General features: G+C 35.9%; 1 protein-coding gene across 1 annotated transcript in view; it reads right to left on the minus strand.

The window, feature by feature from the left end:
* HCN1 (hyperpolarization activated cyclic nucleotide gated potassium channel 1) overlaps positions 1–21,802 on the minus strand; it is a 401,400-nt gene that overhangs the window by 82,602 nt on the left and 296,996 nt on the right. Inside the window, exon 5 of the mRNA XM_032135182.2 lies at positions 9,574–9,720. Coding sequence (XP_031991073.1) covers positions 9,574–9,720 — 147 coding nt within the window. The remainder of the gene's footprint in view (positions 1–9,573; positions 9,721–21,802) is intronic.

Below are 21,802 nucleotides of genomic sequence, written 5' to 3' on the forward strand. Positions count from 1 at the left end.
GTGTAACTGACAGTGATACTAAGAAAGTTCTGCGGACAGAAGATTTTGTTTTGAGCATCACTTTTCTTATCCATATAAGCACAAGCACTACTGTTCTCTTGGCAAAATGCTGTCTCTAAGCTTTAACACTCAGTCACTCTGAGATGATTTGCCAAGTAGGTAATCCTTATTTAATGTGCATTCATTTATTTTTTCCACCAAGTAATTACAAAATATGTACTATCTGAGTGTTGGAGTCATAGAGAAAGTCAAGAAAGATAGTCCTTGCTTTTCCAGATCCTGAGTTCATATGGCAGAACTGGGAATGAACAAATAACTATGAAGGGCAAATAAGACAATATAATAATATGCATACAACAAAAACACTGATGTGATTGATGGAGAATGACTGAGAGGGAACTAATTTGGATGAGCTTCTCAGGGAAGGCCTCTTCAGGAGATAACATTTGTACTGAGACTTGAATAATAAGAATGGGCTAGTTACCTGTTAAAGGTGTTTCAACAATTTGTCTCTAACACACAAAAAAAGATAAATCACCTAATTTTTGCCATAACAGTGAAAATAGGAGAATGCTTTCAATAAAGTAGTGTTTTTGAAATATCGGCTAACTGAATTAATTTTATATGCATGGTATGAGGTTTTTGTAAGAGGTTTCAAAGTTCTCACAAATGAAGTTCTTACTGCCATTTTACATCTTCAGGCTTCATAGTATTCAAACACATTGAAAGGAAAGTCTGAGGTATAAAATGGATAAAACATAGTACACACTTAACTGATTATGAATATAGACTAATTTTAACTTCCTTTACCACTGCATTTTACATTCTTTCTCTACTTTTAGGCAAAAGTCATTTGTATAAGTTTGTGAGACACTGAAGGTATGACCTATTCTTCACTTTTATAAGTTTCTGAATTCCCAGACTTGTGTTAAATCACTGCTCTTAACTATATATTAATGCCTCAAATTATGCAACACTTTCATAAGCTTTCTTATTAAATGAAGTATTTTAGGTTGAAAGTCGTACTATAAGACAACATGATTGTTGACATAAAATTGAATTTATGATGAGCAATTCTAATCATGTATATTTGATGTGTGTATACACATATTTATATTTTTATCTTTTTTCACAAAATAAATATCAAATAATTGAACTTTGCCTTTCTGGATATCCTAGTTGGCTCATTTAGCATTTATTTGTCATTCAATGTCTTCTATGTGCCAGGCACTTTCTAGACACTAAGAACACAACAGTCACCCAAACACAGCTTTGCCTAAGTTGATTCCTCCTCTCCCAAGTGAAACACAGCTTTTGAAAGGTGAATTGATATATTTTACTACTTTTTAGACATTTTTTGTAATCTATCACTGTGACTTGAATGTAGTAGGTACATAATACTCCAATTTGATGTTATATTTCTCATCGTTCTTACTAAACTTTTCTTCAAAAATCAGGTCTGGGTTTTTAGACTCAGTGTTACTTTAGTAATAACTTATTATCTTTCTGCCATATGTTTCTTTACTTTCTTATTCTACTCATGCTTTTTCCCTTCAAATAAACTGTTAACCTATGTATAGCATTAAACTTAGACCTTTGTGTGATTCTGATATTAAAAAAGCAAAAGCTGAAGAGTAGGGAAGCACATGGAGAAACACTGTTTTCACCTTCACAAGGTGTTAATTGGCTGAGCATTTCATGCTTCCACTTCTAGGATCTCTCATTTTATTAAGCAGTCATGATTCTTAGTGTGATTTTCATTCATAACTCTGTTAAAGAAGACCTTTTACTCAGTAAATATTTCATCACTTCCTACTGCATGCTGGTTACCAGAAATACAAGGATACTAAGCACAGTTCCTGTCCCCAAGAAGCTCATAGTCTTTAAAGAGATAATAAACTAACAAATGATAAATGTGGTGATAGAGACAGAGTAGTCACAGAAAATTTATGAATGAGGTTAGGTAATTTATAAATGGTAAAAATGCTTACAGGAAAGTAGAAGGTAAGCTGAGTAGAAGGGATTGAAGATAGGGTAGCATGAAGAAAGGCAAAAAGGCCATCAATAGCATTTATTTTCTAGGAAATTGTCAATAACACTCTATAGATGAAGCATTAATATGAAGAAAGGAAGATTAAGGCAGGCCATGAAGAGCCTCTGTGTCATGTGAAGGAGTTTGGGTGTTTTCCCTGAAGGGAATAAGAGGTCATGAGCAGGTTCTAAGAAGAAAGTTACATTGTCAAATTTGGGTTTTATATCAATCAATATGGTAGCTCTGTAATGGAATGCATTTTAGCTAATTGACATTCAAGCCATGGAGAAAAGTTGTGACAGATGTTGAGGTAATGTTGAGAACCTGAATATGGCATTTGAATATATAAAGAAAAAATATTAGTCACAATTTAGCAATTGAATGATTGTAGGAATTGAGGAAATAAAAGGTTTGTCGGAGGATGCACGTAAAAGTGAAAAGTGGATATTTTTTCCAGTGAAGATCAGTGTAAATTATGGTGTGGCAAGAGGAAGAATATATATATATATATATTTTTTTTTTTTTTTTGAGACAGAGTTTCGCTCTTGTTGCCCAGGCTGGAGTGCAATGGCGTGATCTCGGCCCACTGCAACCTGTGCCTCCCAGGTTCGAGTGATTCTCCTGCCTCAGCCTCCCTAGTAGCTGGGATTACAGGTGCCCACCACCACTCCCAGCTAATTTTTTTGCACTTTTAGTAGAGACTGGGTTTCACTATGTTGGCCAGGCTGGTCTCGAACTCCTGACTTCAGGCAAGCCACTTGCATCAGCCTCCCAAAGTACTGGGATTACAGGCATGAGCCACCATGCCCGGCTAGGAAGAGTAGTTAATAAAACACACATGACACAGAAAATGTTCTGGTTATCTTCATTATATATTTCCTTGAGAATTTTCTGCCTAGAAGAATACTTCCCATTTAAGGGTACACATTACTAGGGTTCATTTTTATTCTCAGTTGTGCTGTTGGCTTTCTGCAGTCCTTCAGTGAGATTTTATTCTGGAATCCTAACTTTTCCATGCCTTCTTAGAACATATCCTTCAATCTATGTTGTCTTTCTGTCTTTTGATTTGATATTTATTCCTGATACTGTCTGTTGGATTACCTTTGTCTCCTTGCTATGATCTGTCTCACTCTACTTTGAACCTCTCCAGGCCCCTGAGAATCCAATCTGGTTCCAGTGTCCTGAAATTCTGCTTTTCTTGTGAAGAAGTTTTAGACTTAAAAAGCAAAATATGTTGATAGAGTTTTTTTTTTTTTTTGAACAACTGATACCAGGATCTTCAAAAAGCTCATGGAAGGTGCATATTATGAAAAAGCTATACATGGATTTCCCATTTTCTTGATCAAAATAAACTTGTAGAAACTTCTTACAACACATCTGAATAGGACCTAGTTTGAGGCACTAAGAAGAATAATACATCAGTTTTTAAATAGCCTCTCTCAGAGAGATATGAATTATAAAATTGAAGCAGGAGCAAACATCTAATTCATGCTGAAGCTTGGATGGAAGAATGAGTTATCCGTCTATAAACTGCTAATTCATTTGGGACATCGTTTCCGTAAAGTTTTAGTAAAAAATCATTTTTGCATTCCCTCAACGAGATTTTAACTAGATAACATTTCCTTAACTTCTTGGAATACATCCTTCATGCTATCTTATCTTTCTGTCTTTTGGTTTGATCTTTATTCCTCATACTGTTTTGTAAAGAATCCTTCACAGAAACTTTATGGAAATAATGTCCTAAATGAATCGGCAGTTCACAGATGGATCACTCATTTTAAGAAGGGATGAGACAATGTTGAAGATGAAGCCCATAACAGCAGATCATCTGCATCAATTTGCAAGGAAAAAAATTCATCCCGTTTTTGCCTTATTTGAAGAAGACCAATGATTAATAGCAGCAACAATAACCAACATCATAGACATCTCCATTGCTCAGCTTTCACAATTCTGACTCAAAAATTAAACTGAAGCAAACTTTCCACTCCATTAGTACCAAAACCATTGCAGCCAGACTGGCTGCAGATAAGAGTGGAGCTTTCAATGGAAGTTTTAAACAAATGTGATAAAGATCCTGAAGCATTTCTTCAAAGAATTTTAACTGGAGATAAAACATGGCTTTGCAAGTATGATCTTGAAGACAAAACATGATAAAAATAATGGCTGCCAAGAGATGGGAGTGGTCCAGTCAAAGCAAAAGCAGACTGGTCAAGCGCAAAGGTGGCTCATGCCTGTAGTCTCTGTTACTCAGGAGGTTGAACGGGGAGGATCACTTGAGCCTGGGAGGTAAAGGCTGCAGCGAGCTATAGTTGCACCACTGCACTCCAGCCTGGATGACAGTGAGAACCTGTCTCAAGGAACATTAACATCTGCTTATTATGAGAGTATTTTCAGAGAGTTAGCTAAAGCTTTAGCAGAGAAACACCCAGGGAAGCTCCAGCAGAGTCTTCCACCACTGCAACACTCCCACTCACTCTGCTCATCAAACAAGGGCAATTTTGTGAGAGTTTTGATGGGAGATCATTAGGCATCTACCTTATCATCTCAATTTGGCTCTGTTTGACTTACTTTTGTTTCCTAATATTAAAAAAATCTGTAAAGGGCACCCATTTTTCTTCAGTTAATGTGAACCAGACTGCGTTGACATGGTTAAATTCCCAGGACCCTCAATTCTTTAGGGATGAACAACGTGGCTCATATCATTGCTTACAAAAGGGTCTTGAACTTGATACAGGTTATGGAGCTTATATGGAGAAATGAAGTGAATATTTTTACATTTATCTTTTAATTCCATTTTCTATGATCTTTTTGAAATCTTCTCATATATTTCTTTCCTTTTTTTTTTTTTTGAGATGGAGTCTTGCTCTGTCACTGAGGCTGGAGTGCAGTGGATCTCAACTCACTGCAACCTCTGACTCCCAGGTTCAAGCAATTCTCCTGCCTTAGCCTCCAAACTAGCTGGGATTACAGGTGCATGCCACTACACCTGGCTATTTTTTTTTGTTTTTTGCATTTTTATTAGAGATGGAGTTTGTCATGTTGGCCAAACTGGTCTCAAACTCCTGACCACAGGTGATCCACCCGCCTCGGCCTCCCCAAATGCTGGGATTATAGGCAGGTGTGAGCCACTGCTCCTGGCTTCTTTCATTTAACAAAATATAAAAAATTGAAGTATATTTCCCAAAGCAAAAAGAGTTATACATTCTAATTTGATTGAGAAATTTGTAGGGAAAATAAACTAAACAATAGCAGATATTTAGCCTCATATTTTTAAAACTCTTAACTGGTATCTTATGGCTATTCAAAAAATATAAAAGAAACTTTTAGTGGGTACAGAAATTTAGATAAGTTTATAAATGGTGAAGATATTAGTTGGAATACAAGTATTTGTTTTTTAACTTACAGTAAATATACTAGGAATTTTAACAAAATTTGAAAATATAGACGAAATGTTCCTTGCACGTAGGACACTTTCAAGACAAAAGTGGAGAAAACCAATATGAAAAAAATAATAATAACATGGGTAGAATGGATAAGTAGCACTCTTATATTATGGACTAAGTACACTGAGGGCCAGAGAAAGGACATATAAGATCCAGTCTCATAGCTGATCAAATAAGATAAATAGAAATAAATAGGTATTATTTGAATTCAATTTTCCCAAGAGAGGAGAGACATTTCTGGAACACATGTGGTAAAAGTGAGAAATCACAACTGATTTTTTCAAAACAGCAAGTTGCACAATTTTGTTGTAGGCCACTTTGCAACAGACATGGCAGTGGGGGAAAGGAAAGCTGGAGATTTAGCTGGAGTCAGAGTATAGAGGGACTGGAAGATGAGCTTAGGGAGCCTATACTTGATTCAATTTATAATGCAAAGACTGAAAGTTTCTGAGCAGAGAAATGACTAACTTATGTAAATAAAAGATCAATTTGACAGTGGTATTTTAAATGGTAGTCAGAGAAATCAGACCAAATGCTGGAAGGCAAACTGAGGGAACAGTGAAAATAGTCTATGTGAGATGCTTTAGTTTAGGACAATGGCAGTGGGAAAGGAAGCAAAGGCATGAGTGTGAGATGTATTACTAAAGTTAATTGACAGCATTTGATGATTGGATGTACAGAGCACAGAAAGAAAAGCTGCAAAATAGGGCTAAAGTTTTACATTCCAAATAACTTGTGAGAATGACTAAAGAATGTACAGAGAGACTTTAAGAGATAAAATGGTTTAATGATGGAAGAAAAATGACTTCATTATATAACCTACTACATGTGTGGGTGCAGGGGATATCATTTAGCTTTTAAGAAAATGAAGTTTAAGGCAGGAACTTAGAACTACAGTTTATAGAATTGAAATGTGAGATAATATAAATAAAAGATAATAAATTCAAAGATACAGAATGAAAATCCAATGGCTCAGAAATGTTGCAGTGTTAAAGAAGCCAAAAAATATAAAAAATAAAAAGATACATACATATATATATACATGTATATATATATATGGAGAGATTCAGAAACTGTGTTTTGTTAATAGCATAAAAAGTGGTCCCAGCAGTTCAGAAAAATTATCGATAATTAACAGGTGTATTAGTACATTCTCATGCTGTTAATAAAGACATAATTGAGACCAGGTAATTTATAAACAAAAGAGCTTTATTTGACTCCCAGTTCAGCATGGTGGGGGAGGCCTCAGGAAACTTACACTTACGGTAAAAGGGGAAGCAAACATGTCCTTCTTCACAAGATGGCAGCAAGGAGAAGTGATGAGCAAAAGGGGAAGAAGCTCTTTTTAATACCATCAGATCTTGTGAGAACTCACTCACTATCACAAGAATAGCAGCATGGGGGTAACCGCTCCATGATTCAATTACCTCCTACCAGGTACCTCCCATGACATGTAGGGATTATGGGAGCTGCAATTCAAGATGAGATTTGGGTGGGAACAGAGCCAAACTGTATCATTCCACCCCTGCCCCCTACCAAATCTCATGTCCTCCATTTCCAAACCAATAATTCCTTCCCAACAATCCCCCAAAGTCTTAATTCATTGCAGCATTAACTCAAAAGTTAACAGTCCAAAGCCTCATCTGAATCAAGGAAAGTCTCTTCTGCCTATGAGCCTGCAAACTCAAAAGCAAGTTACTTACTTCCTAGATACTGTGAGGGTATAGGCATCAGGTAAATACAACTATTCCAAATGGGAGAAATTGGCCAAAATGAAGAGGCTACAGGCCTCATGAAAATCCAAAATTAAGCAGGGCAGTCAAATCTTAAAGCTCCAAAATGACCTCCTTTGACTCCATGTCTCACATCCAGGGCATGCTGATGCAAGAGGTGGGCTCTCATGACCTTGGGCAGCTCTGTCCCTGTGGCTTTGCAGGGTACAGCCCATCTTCCAGCTGCTTTCATGGGTTGGGATTCATTGAGTATCTGCAGTTTTTCCAGTTGCAGGGTGCAAGATGTTGGTGGATCGACCATTCTGGGGTCTGGAGGATGGTGGCCCTCTTCTCACAGCTCCACTAGGCAGTGCCCCAGTGGGGACTCCCTGTGGGGGTTCCAACCTCACATTTCCCTTCCACACTGCCCCAGCAGAGGTTCTCCATGAGGGCCCTGTCCCTGCAGCAAACTTCTGCCTGGACATCCAGGCATTTCCATACATCCTCTGAAATCTAGGTGCAGGTTCCCAAACCTCGATTCTTGACTTTTGTGCCCCACAGGCTCAATACCATGTGGAAGATCCCAAGGCTTGGGGCTTGCACCCTCTGAAGCCACAGCCTGAGCTGTACCTTGGCCCCTTTTATCAATGGCTGGAACAACTGGGATGCAGGGCACCAAGTCCCTAGGCTGCACACAGCAGGCGGTCTATGGGCCCAGTTCATGAAACTATTTTTTCCTCCTAGACCTCCAGGTCTGTGATGGGAGGGGCTGATGAGAAGGTCTCTGACATGCCCTGGAGATATTTTCTCCATTATCCTGGTGATTAACATCCACCGCCTTGTCGCTGATGTAAATTGCTGCAGATGGCTTGAATTTCTCCCCAGAAAGTGGGCTTTTTCTTTTCTACTACATGGTCATGCTGCAAATATTTCAAAGTTTTAAGCTCTGTCAACTTTTGAACACTTTGCTGCTTAGAAATTTTTTTCTACTAGATACCCTAAATTATTTCTCTCAACTTCAAAGTTCCACAAAGATCTCTATGGCAGGGGCAAAGTGCCACTGGTCTCTTTGCTAAAGCATAACAAGAGTCACCTTTGCTCCAGTTCCTAACAAGATCCTCATCTCCATCTGAGACCATCTCAGCCTGGACTTTATTGTCCATAGCACTTTCAGCATTTTGGTCAAAGCCATTCAACAAGTCTCTAGGAAGTTCCAAACTTTCCCACATTTTACTCTCTTCTTCTGAGCCCTCCAAACTGTTTCAACCTCTGCCTGTTACCCAGTTCCAAAGTCGCTTCCACAATTTCAGGTATCTTTGAAGCAGTGCCCAACTACTCTGTATCAGTTTACTGAAATAGCCTGTTCTCATGCTGCTAATAAAGACATACTCAAAAATGAGTAATTTATAAAGGAAAGAGGTTTATTTGACTCACAGTTCAGCATGGCTGGGGAGGCCTCAGGGAACTTACAATCATGGCAGAAGGGGAAGCAAACATGTCCTTCTTCGTTTGGTGGCGGAAAGAAGAAGTGTCGACCAAAAGGGATAAAAGCCCCTTTTAAAATCATCAGATCTCATGAGAACTTACTCACTAGCAAGAACACAGCATGGGGGTAACCGTCACCAAGATTCAGTTACCTCCCACGGGGTCCCTCCCATGATATGTGGGAATTGTAGAAGCTACAGTTCAACATGACAGGTCACTGACAACTTTCAAATGAACAACTTTGGTAAAGAAGCTAAGACCAAACCATAATTCAGTGAGTACATAGAAATCTTTTGAGAAGATTGGCAGTAAAAGAAAGGAGAGGGCAAAGCAGTGTAAGAAATATGAATAATCAAGAGCAAGTTATTTTGGTCCAGGAGTGATCTGAATATTCTAGTGGGAAGAAGGAAGATTTCTAGGGAGGAACAGAAAGATCATGCAAAGCAAAGAGGTGGTTATTAATGTTGCAAAGTGTTTTAATGAGATATTAGGAAATGAACTGCTCACAGCAAGTCATTCTGTTATCAGAGTCCATGAGATGATCCAGGAAAGTGAAGATGAGAGGAAGAATGGGAATCAAAAAGAAGAATCAGTTTGATAAGAATGAGGGAGAGAAAAATGGGGATGATATAGACAATGAGGCCACAAGAAGGAATTTTAAAGAGCTAGAAATACAGACAAGAGAACAGTTCTGAGAATCATAAATAGAAGAACAATTTTCCAATACTTTTTTCAACAATTAAGAGCTTACATCGGTGAGAAGCTAAAGAAGATAAGGACAAAATATCTTCATATTAAGTTTAGGTTTTTTTTTAGAGTAACATGGACTAGAAGATTCTCCATGAAGAGAGAAAATAAACAATGATCATGTATTATGGATACTGAGGACAATAAATCTTACCTCTCTCAGAGGATCATTGAGTTCATTGAGGATATTTTCCTCATCAAAGATTTTGCCTTGGTATCTGTGTTCATAGTAATCATGTATCTTCTGACGCATATCAGCTGGTAACTTATGGAATGACATGTATTGTTCCACTTGCTTATACTGTAAGGAAGGGAAAATAAAATTAAAAAAAATTGTTAGGCTGTATGAGAAATCATATTATTTTGTTTTGCTATATTCAATAACATTTGAATACTCAGTTACAAAAAAAAGGAAATCCTTTAAGGTGAAGGAACTAATGTACCTGGGTCTAATGTACCTATTTTGTGTTACATAATGTATAAGGCATTTTATTTAGGTGCACATTTCCTGGAAAGAACTAAGATATTGTGGAGAGGAGGCATGAAGGGAGTTAAGAGTGAACTTAAGGCTACAAAAAAAGCCAGTGATGGGGCAAAAACAAAATGTTATGCTATTTTTTTAAATTGAGTTCTAAAAGAAGTATGAAATTGTTTGGCTCTCGATTTTTAAGAAAAATCTCATACCTATGGATAGGTACAATAGGTTTTATCTTAGGCTTTTTAGCAAAAGATCAGAATCCAATTAAATTTGGAATCGACAGGCAGGGAGCTTGGCAGGTATTTGCAGATCATACATACTTCAACAGCACAGATGCCCTGTAAATTATGAGAACTAAGAGACTATGGCAGGCTTCCAATTTAAGATTTAGGAGAATATCACGGTGAGACTAGATCCACATTACTGTTTAGCTGAAAGTTAACTTAGACACTGAAGTTCATTTAAACAAGTAGGCCTCAACTATGATTGTTTTAAGACCTGGGAAGGGCGTTGCTTTTTTGGAAGGCTGATCTTCAGGCTTAATTCCAGAGGTTGATTCTATTGACATATCTGCCTATTTACATGTATACACACATGCGTGCGTGCACACACACACACACCCAGAGAGAGAGAGAGAGAGAGAGATTGTTTGTAAGTAGCATCCCTGCATCCCTGATAGTCAAACAGGACCATATAAGCATGGATATTACCTGGGTGCCTATTAGAAGAGAACAATTTCAAGCCTCATCCAAGACCTATGGAATAAGAATTTGCATCTTAAAAACGTCTCCAGATGACTCACGTGCATAGATATACACCTTAAAGTTTGAGAAACAATCCCTAGGTGTTTCAAATGCAGGGGGTCATAAGACCACACATTGAAAAAAAAACTAATTAGGTCTTAAAAATTTTGTTTCATTGTACAGATGACAGCACCGAGTACAAATTTTAATAGTTGGTAACACAACTGGATAAAGCTGTCAAAATAATATTTTTCCTCATGTAACACACATTTGATATATTTTATATGGAAAAGATTTTCTGAAATATTTTCTTGATAACACAGCTCTGACTAGATCTAGATCTCCTGACTCGTTGCCCATAATTATTGTAATTGTACTTGGTAATTGATAATAGACCTATCTAATGATTGGTCTATTGTATTGCATCTCTTCATTTTTTCTGACATACTTTCATTTTGCAAAAAAAATTATATTGTTTGAACATTCCCTCCCTTTTGAACACTAGTACCCTCAAAGGAAATACTACTTTGTCATGAGAATTCTTTTGATAACCAGACTGCCCATCAAACTATTTAAAGCCTGAAGGCCTATGTACATCTCTCTGAAGTAACTTGCTTGCTCAGACACCACTTGGAGGGGTGAGAATCTGAAACCTTAACTGACACATTGAGATCTTCATTTCTACTTTCTTTTCCATGCATCTCAGAAATATGAAGAGCAGCACTGAAACTTAGTAGTATTTTATTCATTTTTGGGAATTTAGTGCTTGTATGCAAAGACTTACTAATCTAGGGAAAATATAATCTGCTCTATCTCTATCTCTGAATCTGGAAAATTAATCCTTTTGTAGCTAAGAACAAATGTTACATATATAGTTATTTTATTTTTATGAAGCTCAGGGTTGATTGAATCTAATTGTTTTTCCTCACACAAGTCATTTAACCCTTCCAGATCTCATTTATGAATAAACAATAAGAGAGTGTTTGACTAAATGATCTTCTTTTTACTTTTGAACTAACATTTTAAAGTTATTATTATTATTATTTTTTTATTATCATACTTTAGGTTTTAGGGTACATGTGCACGATGTGCAGGTTTGTTACGTATGTATCCATGTGCCGTGTTGGTTTGCTGCGCCCATTAACTCGTCATTTAGCATTAGGTATATCTCCTAATGCTGTCCCTCCCCCCTCCCCCCCCCCCCACAACAGTCCCCAGAGTGTGATGTTCCCCTTCCTGTGTCCATGAGTTCTCATTGTTCAATTCCCACCTATGAGTGAGAACATGCGGTGTTTGGTTTTTTGTCCTTGCGATAGTTTACTGAGAATGATGTTTTCCAGTTGTCCCTATAAAGTTATATGACTATTTCTTATCATTTATTCAAATTAAGTTTGAATTTTGAATCTATATTACTATTTTAAGCATTCATTGATTCTTAGTAACTATTGATCTAGCAAACATTAAATGATTATTGTATGTCAGTAGTTCTCAAGGTGCGGTTGCCAAACCACCAATAGCACTTGGGAATTCTTTAGAAATACACATTCACAGTCTCCACTCCAGACATACTCAATCAGAAACTCTACATTTGGGACACAGCAGTATGTGTTTTAACAGGTCCTTCATACACAAAAATTTCATAATCGCTGCTATATGCCAAGTACTGTGTTATCTTAGGACATAAGGAAGCATGCTTGAGTGAGCGTGGGGGAATCAAAGTAAATTTAGTTTTCAGCAAGTTAAGTTTAAGATGCCCACAGCACATCCTAATGCCTCTATGTAGGTCAGGCACTCAGAGAAGAAAATATATACATCATCAGTGACTAAGAAGTCACTAAGGGAGGATGTGTCAAATGAGGAGAAAAGGCTAAAAAGTGGAACTTATGTTTTAAAATCAGCTGAGCCAGGAGGTTGATGAATTAAGGGTACTGTTAATACCTGCCAAGATGTGAGAGCAGAATCAGAAAAACACGATTAGAGAATCCAAAGAAGGATTAAGTTTCACAGGGGGTGTGGTCAAAAGGAACCTGTTCTAAGAAAACAGGTACTGAACAGTGGCCAGTGAATTTGGAAATTAGGTAGTAATCTCTGTTAGAATACAACACACTAAAAACAGGAGATTTTTCTTTTTGTCTGTTTCTCCCACACCTAACAAGACTTGCAAGAATGTATGAAAATATCACTTCCATGTGATGTGAATAAAAATAACAAACTATTCTTTGAAAAAGACACTTAGTAGTGGTAGTCAGACCGTGAAATAAACTAGATGTTACAAGTAATGCGTAAGTTGGCAAAGTCAAAAAATGATAAAATGGCAAACTTTCTAATAGTTTTAGTAATATACTATATGCAAAATATGACTTAATACATTTAGTAGTCACAGACAAATAGATTTTTGAAAAGCATGGATGCCAATACAATTCTTTGGAAACATAAGATCAAAAGTTTATTCCATCAGATCTAAAGAGACTATAAAATAATTACCACTTAAAATTCTAATATATTTTTATTTTTTAAAGTTTCTGTATAATTATAAAAATTTATAAAAGTAGGCATGTACATGATTATTAAAAATGAGATCTAACAAGAGTGTTTATAAAATGCAGCAAGGATCCAGTTTCAAACCCAACAGTCTCAATTTTCCATGTTAAAAGGTGTTTAATCCATATCACTAAGCAATATGCTTGTTTCCATTTGTTATATAGATAATTACAGGCATTGTTTATAAACTAACTGTCATAAAATGGCTTTTTGCCACTTATAGTACCCCAAAGCTTCCTTTCTCATGCTATAGCTGTGTCACTAGTGTTAATTCTTACCTTAGTTGCTTTGTACCTTTATGCACCATGTTTACTATTATTTCTTGTTCAGATAACTCTAAGATACTTTACCAGGTGAAAGTAAAAAAACTCCCTCCTTCACTTTCATTTGATGACTTCTGTCATTTCTAATGTTACAATGTAAAGGTAGATTATAACTTTGTTCCTGTAATTGAAACTTCCGAACTCATAAAGTGTTAACATTACTCTGGCCGTGTAAATATTTACCACAAAGCCAAATGGTGTGAGTATTTGATGACATTTCCTTTCTTGCTCCTCAGTGGATTAACAAGACTGGTTCATCCAATGGATTTGTTAATCCTGCAATTGCTGATCACATTTATTTCTTGTGTAGTTTGCCTTCATTTAGTATTATTTTTTTGTAGCCTCCTTATCCCACTAGATAGACCTTGAGTTTTTTCTTCAAAGATTTTCCTATAGAACTTCTCTTTACAACATCCTCGGTTTGGCTCAGTATTTCTAAATGCCATGTCTCTCTTTTGGTTTATTTATTCATGTTGCTGGAAAAAATCCCCAAGGAAACAACTAAGAAAGATTGTCTGTTTTCTGAATCTTTCCATGTCTGATATTGGCTTTATTAAACTCTCAAAGTTGACTCCATATAGAATTCTAGGTTGAACTCCTCTAGTTGGATGTTGAGGCTTTGGATCTGAATTTGATCCTCTATGCTGGATTTGATTTGTTTCTTATCTTTATTTAATGTATTTAGTCTCTGCATTTTCTCCTACCTTTCTCTGCATTCCCTACATTTTTTTCTATATTTCCCCAACATTTCCCCTACATTCTAGAATGTTTTCTGAAATTCTTAGAAAACATTTTTAATTCCTCCTCCTTTTTGTTGATCATTTATTTCTGTACTTTTAATATTTTTAGTTTAAAAATATACTAATATGAGATTTTTAAAAATGATTTTTAGGTTGCTTTTATTCTCCAAAATATGTGACATGTCTAAATGTGAATTGAAAATTACCCTCTAGATTTAGTTTCAGTAATGTCTTTGGTGACCTTTCCCTGTGTGGGTATGTTAGGAGTAGGGATCATGTTACAAAGCAGACTGTAATGATTTGTGCTATGGTTTGGATAGGATTCTCCAAACTTCATGTTGAGATTTTATCCCCAGTGTTGTAGGTGGGACCTATTGGAAGGTGTTTGGGTCATAGGGGTGGATCCCTCAAGAACAAAGATTATGCCCTGCCTCAGGCGTGAGTGAATTCTCACTCTATTAGTTCCCTAGAGAGCTTGATGATAAAAAGATTCTGGCACCTCTCCCCCCTCTCTCTCCCTCTTGCTTCCTTTCTCACCATATGGTCTGTGCGTACTCCTGTTCCCCTTCACTTTCTGCCATGAGTGGAAGCAGCCTGAGGCCCTCACCAATACTGATGCCCAAACTTGAACTTTCCAGCCATCAGAATCGTGAGCCAAATAACCTTTCTTCTTTATTAATTACCCGATCTTAGGTTTTCCTTTTTGGCAACAGAAAAATGGACTAAGAGAGAAGATAATGGAAAATAGAAGTGGCAATGGAAATGATAAGTGTGATAACCATCATGATCTGTCTATGAGGTGAGAACTGGAAGAATTATTGAAGGGAATAGAATGCATGGCAAATGTAAGAAATCTAAAGAACTTTTAAATCACATTTATATTGTTTTTATATCCATGAAATGATACCCTTATTTATAAAACTGAAACACCTTAGTTTATCTCCTAATCCTTCATCCCAATCCTTAAGACATCACCAAATTATGTAAGTTTTACCTACCAAAAGTTTCAATAATTTTCCATTTCTCTGCATCACCATTCTGGTCAAAGCTACTCTCTCTCCTTCAACTCATGACCAGCTTCTTAACTACATTCACTGTACCTATTTATACATGTCTTCCTCCAACTCTAACTCATTTTCCATGATTCAGACAGAGACATCTTTTTAAAATGTTAATCTAATTGTCACCCCTAAAGGAAACTAAAAATATTTCACCCCAAAATATACCCCTTTGACATATTTTGAGATGGCTGTTCAGAGGGCCTGCAGACAGGAAGTTGCCTTTTGTGGAGGAGATTCGCATCTGTGGAGGAAATAAAGTGAAAAAAACAACAGATGCAAGCAGGCTTTTCCTGAGGCCCCCCTTGTCCACGTCTAGGAAAGATTAACAGAGTGTGACACCTTTTAAGATCTGACAGAGAAACATTTACCATAGACTATCACCTATTCTTTCTGAGGGCTGCTACCTGTACATTTGCACAAGATTGCCTTTACTCCATGCCTTTCTTCTTCTGCTCTACCTCTGACAATCTGTCTTGCTATGCCATAAGCCCCTATTCTTTCTGTAACCCCAAGATGGTATAAAAGCATCAATGATTAGGCATTTCTTTGAGTTTTCACATTTTGTATGACTCCTGTACATACATGTGCAGATAATAAATTTGTATGCCCTTTTTTCCTCTTAATCTATTACCAGTTTGTGTTATAGAGTCAAATTACAGGTCTTCAGGAATAATTTTATACACTTCACATTCCTGGAAGACAGGGATAAGAAGTTGTACTTCCCGTTGTATTAGAGGAGCAAATCACATAAATTGAAAAATAGCAAATTATTAATAATTACTCATCAAATCAGATGGAGCTTTAAGTTCGTGATTCTAACCCCATGTCTCAAATCTATAAAACACTGCCTATAAGAAGTTAACTTTTTACTTTCATGAAGCATCAAAAAATATATATATATATCACTTGATTTATAATATCTCAAGGTAATTTTACAGGGTAGCACATGCCCACAGTAGAGTCCTACCTGTGAGGTATCTATATGTACATTGGCATCAATACACATCAACTACTATTTTTGTGAAACAAAAGTTAATACTTTTTTTTAAAAGGCAAAAGACTTTTTGGTGAGTGATGGAACTAATTTCCATGTTCAAATAAATCATAAATGCTACATTAACTAGCTGTTTGAAAGTAGGCTACACTAGCTGAAATACAGCTTCTTTAAACTTTATTTCTAGGACAACCTACAGCATCGGATGAAAGGTATAGACCTTCATCTGCCAAAATAAACACGCATGAAAATGTGTTACAATTTCAAGGGTGTTTACACATATCTGAGTATCAATTTAAAAATATCTGAGTATCTTAATTGACCACATTAAGTTTTATTAGCATTGTAAAACTCCATGAGTGCTGGAACCAGTGGTGTCAGTGTTTAATCTACAATATATTCTTGACTTTTGACTTTGAGTATATATATATATATATATATATTTACCTTTCAGTTTTTCAGTTTTTTATATGTCAATTTGAAATGATAATATCTAACATACTGGGTGCTGTGAAAATTAGTAGTGATAATGCATGTATGTTATGTGATAAATAATAAATAATAAATGGTAATTATTAGAAATATCATTAAAAAGCAAACAGGTTAAAAATCCAGTTGAATAAAAATATGTGTCTCATTCTCAATATAAACACAGCAATGCTAAAATGGTTTCTGAAGAGATATTTTTCTTATAGAATAAAAAAAGTATAAATTTTATATTCCAGTGACTACAGGTGTTTTAAATGTAATTTGACAAATAATAAATAATAAGAAAATATTTAAAATTGTTTGCTTTTCAAAGACCAACAATCAACTTTCTTTTTAACTTTTTTACGTTTAAGTAAATGATCATTGGGCTTATGACTAATCTATCTTAATTTTTACCAAGAAAAATTCTAGTATTGCCAGCTATTTACACAGCAATTGAAGCCATAATTTCTCTTTATTATCCTACATTTAAAAATACATAAATACATATATATAGAGAAGCTGGGTAATATGCTAATTCATTTAACAAGCATTGTTTCTATAATTTTTGCAGCAAGATTGAACCGTTTTCAAGAACTATGCTATAAACACAGCAACATCTTCAATGAATATCTTTTAGAATTTTTTTCTTAGTAAAAATGTGTCACTGGTTATTTTATGACAAAGTTATAAGTTGCATAGTCTTTACATAGTAAGTCATATAATCATAAAAATAACATGAAATCTTCCTGAATTTGATGTTCAATAAAATGAATGGAAAAAAACTAAAGGAAAATCACAAATGAAGGAAAGCAGATGGTTTAGAGATTTGTTTGCTTTTTAGCAGAAGTTTGAGTCAGATACTCCTATTTTATCTTCATTTTATATTTCCTTTTTTGGAAGGCTGGGTAACAAAACATAGATTTTTCTATGGAATAATGAATTATTTAGCTCTCAAGATATGCAAAAGCTTTTTTGAAATAAAATATGTATCTACTTTGCATGGAAAACAGTCAAAATTCCAACTGAATGTTATTTTATTTTATTTGATTTTTATTTGATTTTATTATTTTATTTTATCTTATTTGTTTTTCTCTGAGATGGAGTTTCACTCTTGTTGCCCAGGCTGGAGTGCAATGGCATGATCTTGGTTCACTGCAACCTCGGCCTCCCCGGTTCTAGCGATTCTCCAGCCTCAGCTGTAGCTGAGATTATAGGCGTGCACCACCATGCCCAGCTAATTTTGTACTTTCAGTAGAGATGGGGTTTCACCATGTTGGTCAGGCTGGTCACTGCAACCTCGGCCTCCTGGGTTCTAGTGATTCTCCTGCCTCAGCTGTAGCTGGGATTACAGGCCTGCACCACCACGCCCAGCTAATTTTGTGTTTTTCAGTAGAGATGGGGTTTCACCATGCTGGTTAGACTGGTCTTGAATTCCTGACTTCAGGTGATCCACCTGCCTTGGCCTCCCAAAGTGCTGGGATTACAGGTATGAGCCACCATGCCTGGCCCCAATCTAATGTAATTTTAAAATATTTGTAGAAAATATTACAAGTAAAGCATGTTATTCTTCCATCCAGAATAATCTCTTCCAACATAAATAGCCATTTGCTTTCTTGGTTATGGAGCTTAGCTATCCATTCAGATATTTCACAAGAAACTATACTTTCATCTACATAAAAACGCAGGATTCAAAAGAACTTGGAAGTTATTTACACTACATGGTTTTTCATTTATCAATTATTATTATTATGTTTTTATTTGATAATGGCCAAGTTGAGCATTGTTTTTGAAAAGTCAATTTAACACTGTTTAAGATTTAACTAAGCATGTAATTGAAAAAAACAGTGATGATGAGACTTTAGTGTATTTAGCAATTGGAAGAAAATCCTTGATTACTAAGCAAGTAAATTGTCCATCTAAAACATCTTTAGTATGTTAATTTATTTGTAATTATGGAATAAAATTCAAAAGTTAGATGATTGGTAGAAGTAGAAACAATCATTATAACCATTGTAATACAGCTAAATGTGTGCTTGAATATTTTTAAAATCCTTTAGTTTTCCTGCTCTAAATGACTTTAAACTTTATTACTACAGTTTTGCTTGGTGTGTGTGTGTGTGTGTGTGTGTGTGTATCTATGTGTGGGGAAATGATCTGGCCCTTAATTGAACAAGAGTATGCACTGATATAATATGCCTACCATGGTTAACTCAATCACTCTGCCGTTTTTTTAAATTGGACCATTTAAAGCATTTTATGCTGTCTCAACTTTCCTATTTCCTTCCCTCAACAGTTTCTTTCACTCACAGAAGATGACTTTACATAGAATTTCAAAAAGAAATAGAAGCTTTTACTTAAGAATATCTACTAACTCATTTAAAGAGAAATCTATTTTTTCTCCTTCTGTCTTTATTCTTATAAACAATGAAAGAAGTGTTTCTCATTCCATTTAAAGCTACTCTTTCACCCGTGTTACAATAATTAAAATCGTAATCATATCTAACCCTTGGATATTAAATGCTTTTTTCTTGGCACTCAACTAAACCTTTTACTCGTATTTACCTACTTAATCCTCATAACAACAGTATGAGATTGCTATCACTATCTTCATTTTACAGATAATGAAATTGAGGCACAGAGAATTTAAATAACTTGCATAAAGTTACACAGCTAATTAGTGCTGAAGCCAGGATTTGAATCTAGGGCATATGGCTTCAGACTGTGCTCTTATTTGCTGCATGATATTCTTGTCATCAAAAAATGACTCTCTACTGATCACAAGTAGCCCTCTACTTACCGTCCTATTTTTCTTCTCTCCTTTCTCAACTAATTTCTTGAATGTGTGGTCTACTTTCATTATCTAACTTTCTACTTCTCATTGAAACCTTTGATTATAGCTTCCATTCCTTCTATTTCACTAATAATACTCTTGCATTTCCATTATTTCCTGATTACTACCATGATACTTAATTAGATATTTCACAAATATATATATATATACATATTTGTGATCTGAATATGTAAAATATATACCTATACATATTTTATATGTAGGTATATATTATATATTTATTTGTTATCTGAATAGTACTGAACACCAGTGGTTAACACTATTGATGTCCCATACAACATGTCTATCCTTGTAAGCTGACCCACCTCTGACCTCAACGGTACCGATGGTGGAAAGTCCATCTCAGGGTTTTTGCATCAGGGCTCTCTGGAAACTCTAGAAAACTTGTTCAGCTCAACCTAGAGTTGCATGGACTTTTTGGGGGGTGAGGAGAGGTGTAGGTTACATCACATAAGGCAATGTTCAACCAATGAGAGACTTGAGTCTCCAGATTAATAACAGCCCCTATCCTTCAGAGAAACAAGCACGAGGTTCATTCTACATAGTTCCTCAGAGAGTGTCAGTAGGACTAAGCCCCAATTGTCTATAACTAAAAAAAACCTCAATAATATATCCTTCATTAGATTTCCCTGTTTCATGGTGATATGGTTTGGCTGTGTCCACATTCAAATCTCAACTTGAATTATATCTCTTAGAATTCCCATATGTTGTAGGAGGGACCCAGGGGGTGGTAATTAAATTATGGGGGCCAGTTTTTCCTGTGCTATTCTTGTGATAGTGAATAAGTCTCACCAGATCTGACGGGTTTATCAGGGGTTTCCACTTTTGCTTCCTCCTCATTTTCTTTTGCTGTCACCAAATAAGAAGTGCCTTTCTCCTCCTGCCGTGATTCTGAAGCCTTCTCAGCCATGTGGAACTGTAAGTCCAATGAAATCTCTTTTTCTTCCCAGTATCGGGTATGTCTTTATCAGCAGCGTAAAAATGGGCTAATACACGTGGTCTTACTACTCCTGTTTCCTAATCCTGATTCTTAAAATTCTTCCTCAGTAAATTACCCACCCCAAATTCTTTTATTAGGCTCTGCTACTAGGAGATTCCAAACTAAGACAGTATTACAAACTGAGCCCTTCCTCCTAAGACATCTTTTCCTGTGGCTTCTCCATCCACATATGGTTCTGGCTTTCCTGTTTCTTCTTTGGCTGCTCTTTACAGTCTCATTTGTTGGCATCTTTTAATAGTTGGTATTTCCAAAGGCTATGCCCAAGGCCGCCTTTTCTTTTCACCTTACATATTTTCCTTGGGCAATCCGTCCCACTCACATGACTTCAGTTACTATCAATATACCACCTATCCTCAAGTCAATGGTCCAGCAGAGAACAAATCCCTGATCTCGACTCGTAAGCCTGTCTTCCCTTTAAACATCTACCCTTACAGCATGTTTCATGAGCACATCAAAAGCAAAATTGAAATTGTCTTCTTTTTTCCTGCACGTCTTCTCTATCCAACCTGCAGCCTAGGCTACAGACTTGGTTTTGGGTACACTCATTTCTCTGTTTCCAATGTATTTTACTTTGAATTTTCACAAACTAACCGTCTTGTCATTTGGGAGTTAATTTTTAATGCCACTTTCTCTGAGTAATTTTCCCTAATGCTTGTCTTAAACGTTAATGTAAATTAAAATAATATGAGAATCTTGTTAACATGAAGATTCACGTTCAGTATGCATGGGGTTGAAGCTGAAATTTTAGTATTTCTAACAAGATTCTAGCTGATGCTAATGCTGGTTGTAAGAGAATTACAGTAGTTGAGATTTAGATTAGATTAGATGAGCTATTTATTCTCCTATAACATCAAGTATTTCCCATGCATTGGCTCTTTTCACACTATCACAATTTCTACTGAAATTACCTGTGTTCTTTGCAGACCATAAGCTTCCTGAAGGTGTGCAATAATTGATTAATTAATGTGTTCTAAAATATTATTTATTGTCAAACATATTGTTTAGTCTTTGTCGAGAACAAGCTTTGAAGTCCTTTTTAAAAATAAAAGTGCCATTTTTTCATACGATCAAATACATGGAAAGCATTCAAACTCTTTTACATGCTTTTAAACACCTGACTAAAAAAATGTTCATTAGCAGTGACTATGGATTAAATGTGTCTCCTTAAGATCATTAGATTT

The sequence above is a fragment of the Hylobates moloch genome, unplaced genomic scaffold (assembly GCF_009828535.3).
Source record: "Hylobates moloch isolate HMO894 unplaced genomic scaffold, HMol_V3 SCAFFOLD_17, whole genome shotgun sequence".
NCBI lineage: Eukaryota > Metazoa > Chordata > Mammalia > Primates > Hylobatidae > Hylobates > Hylobates moloch.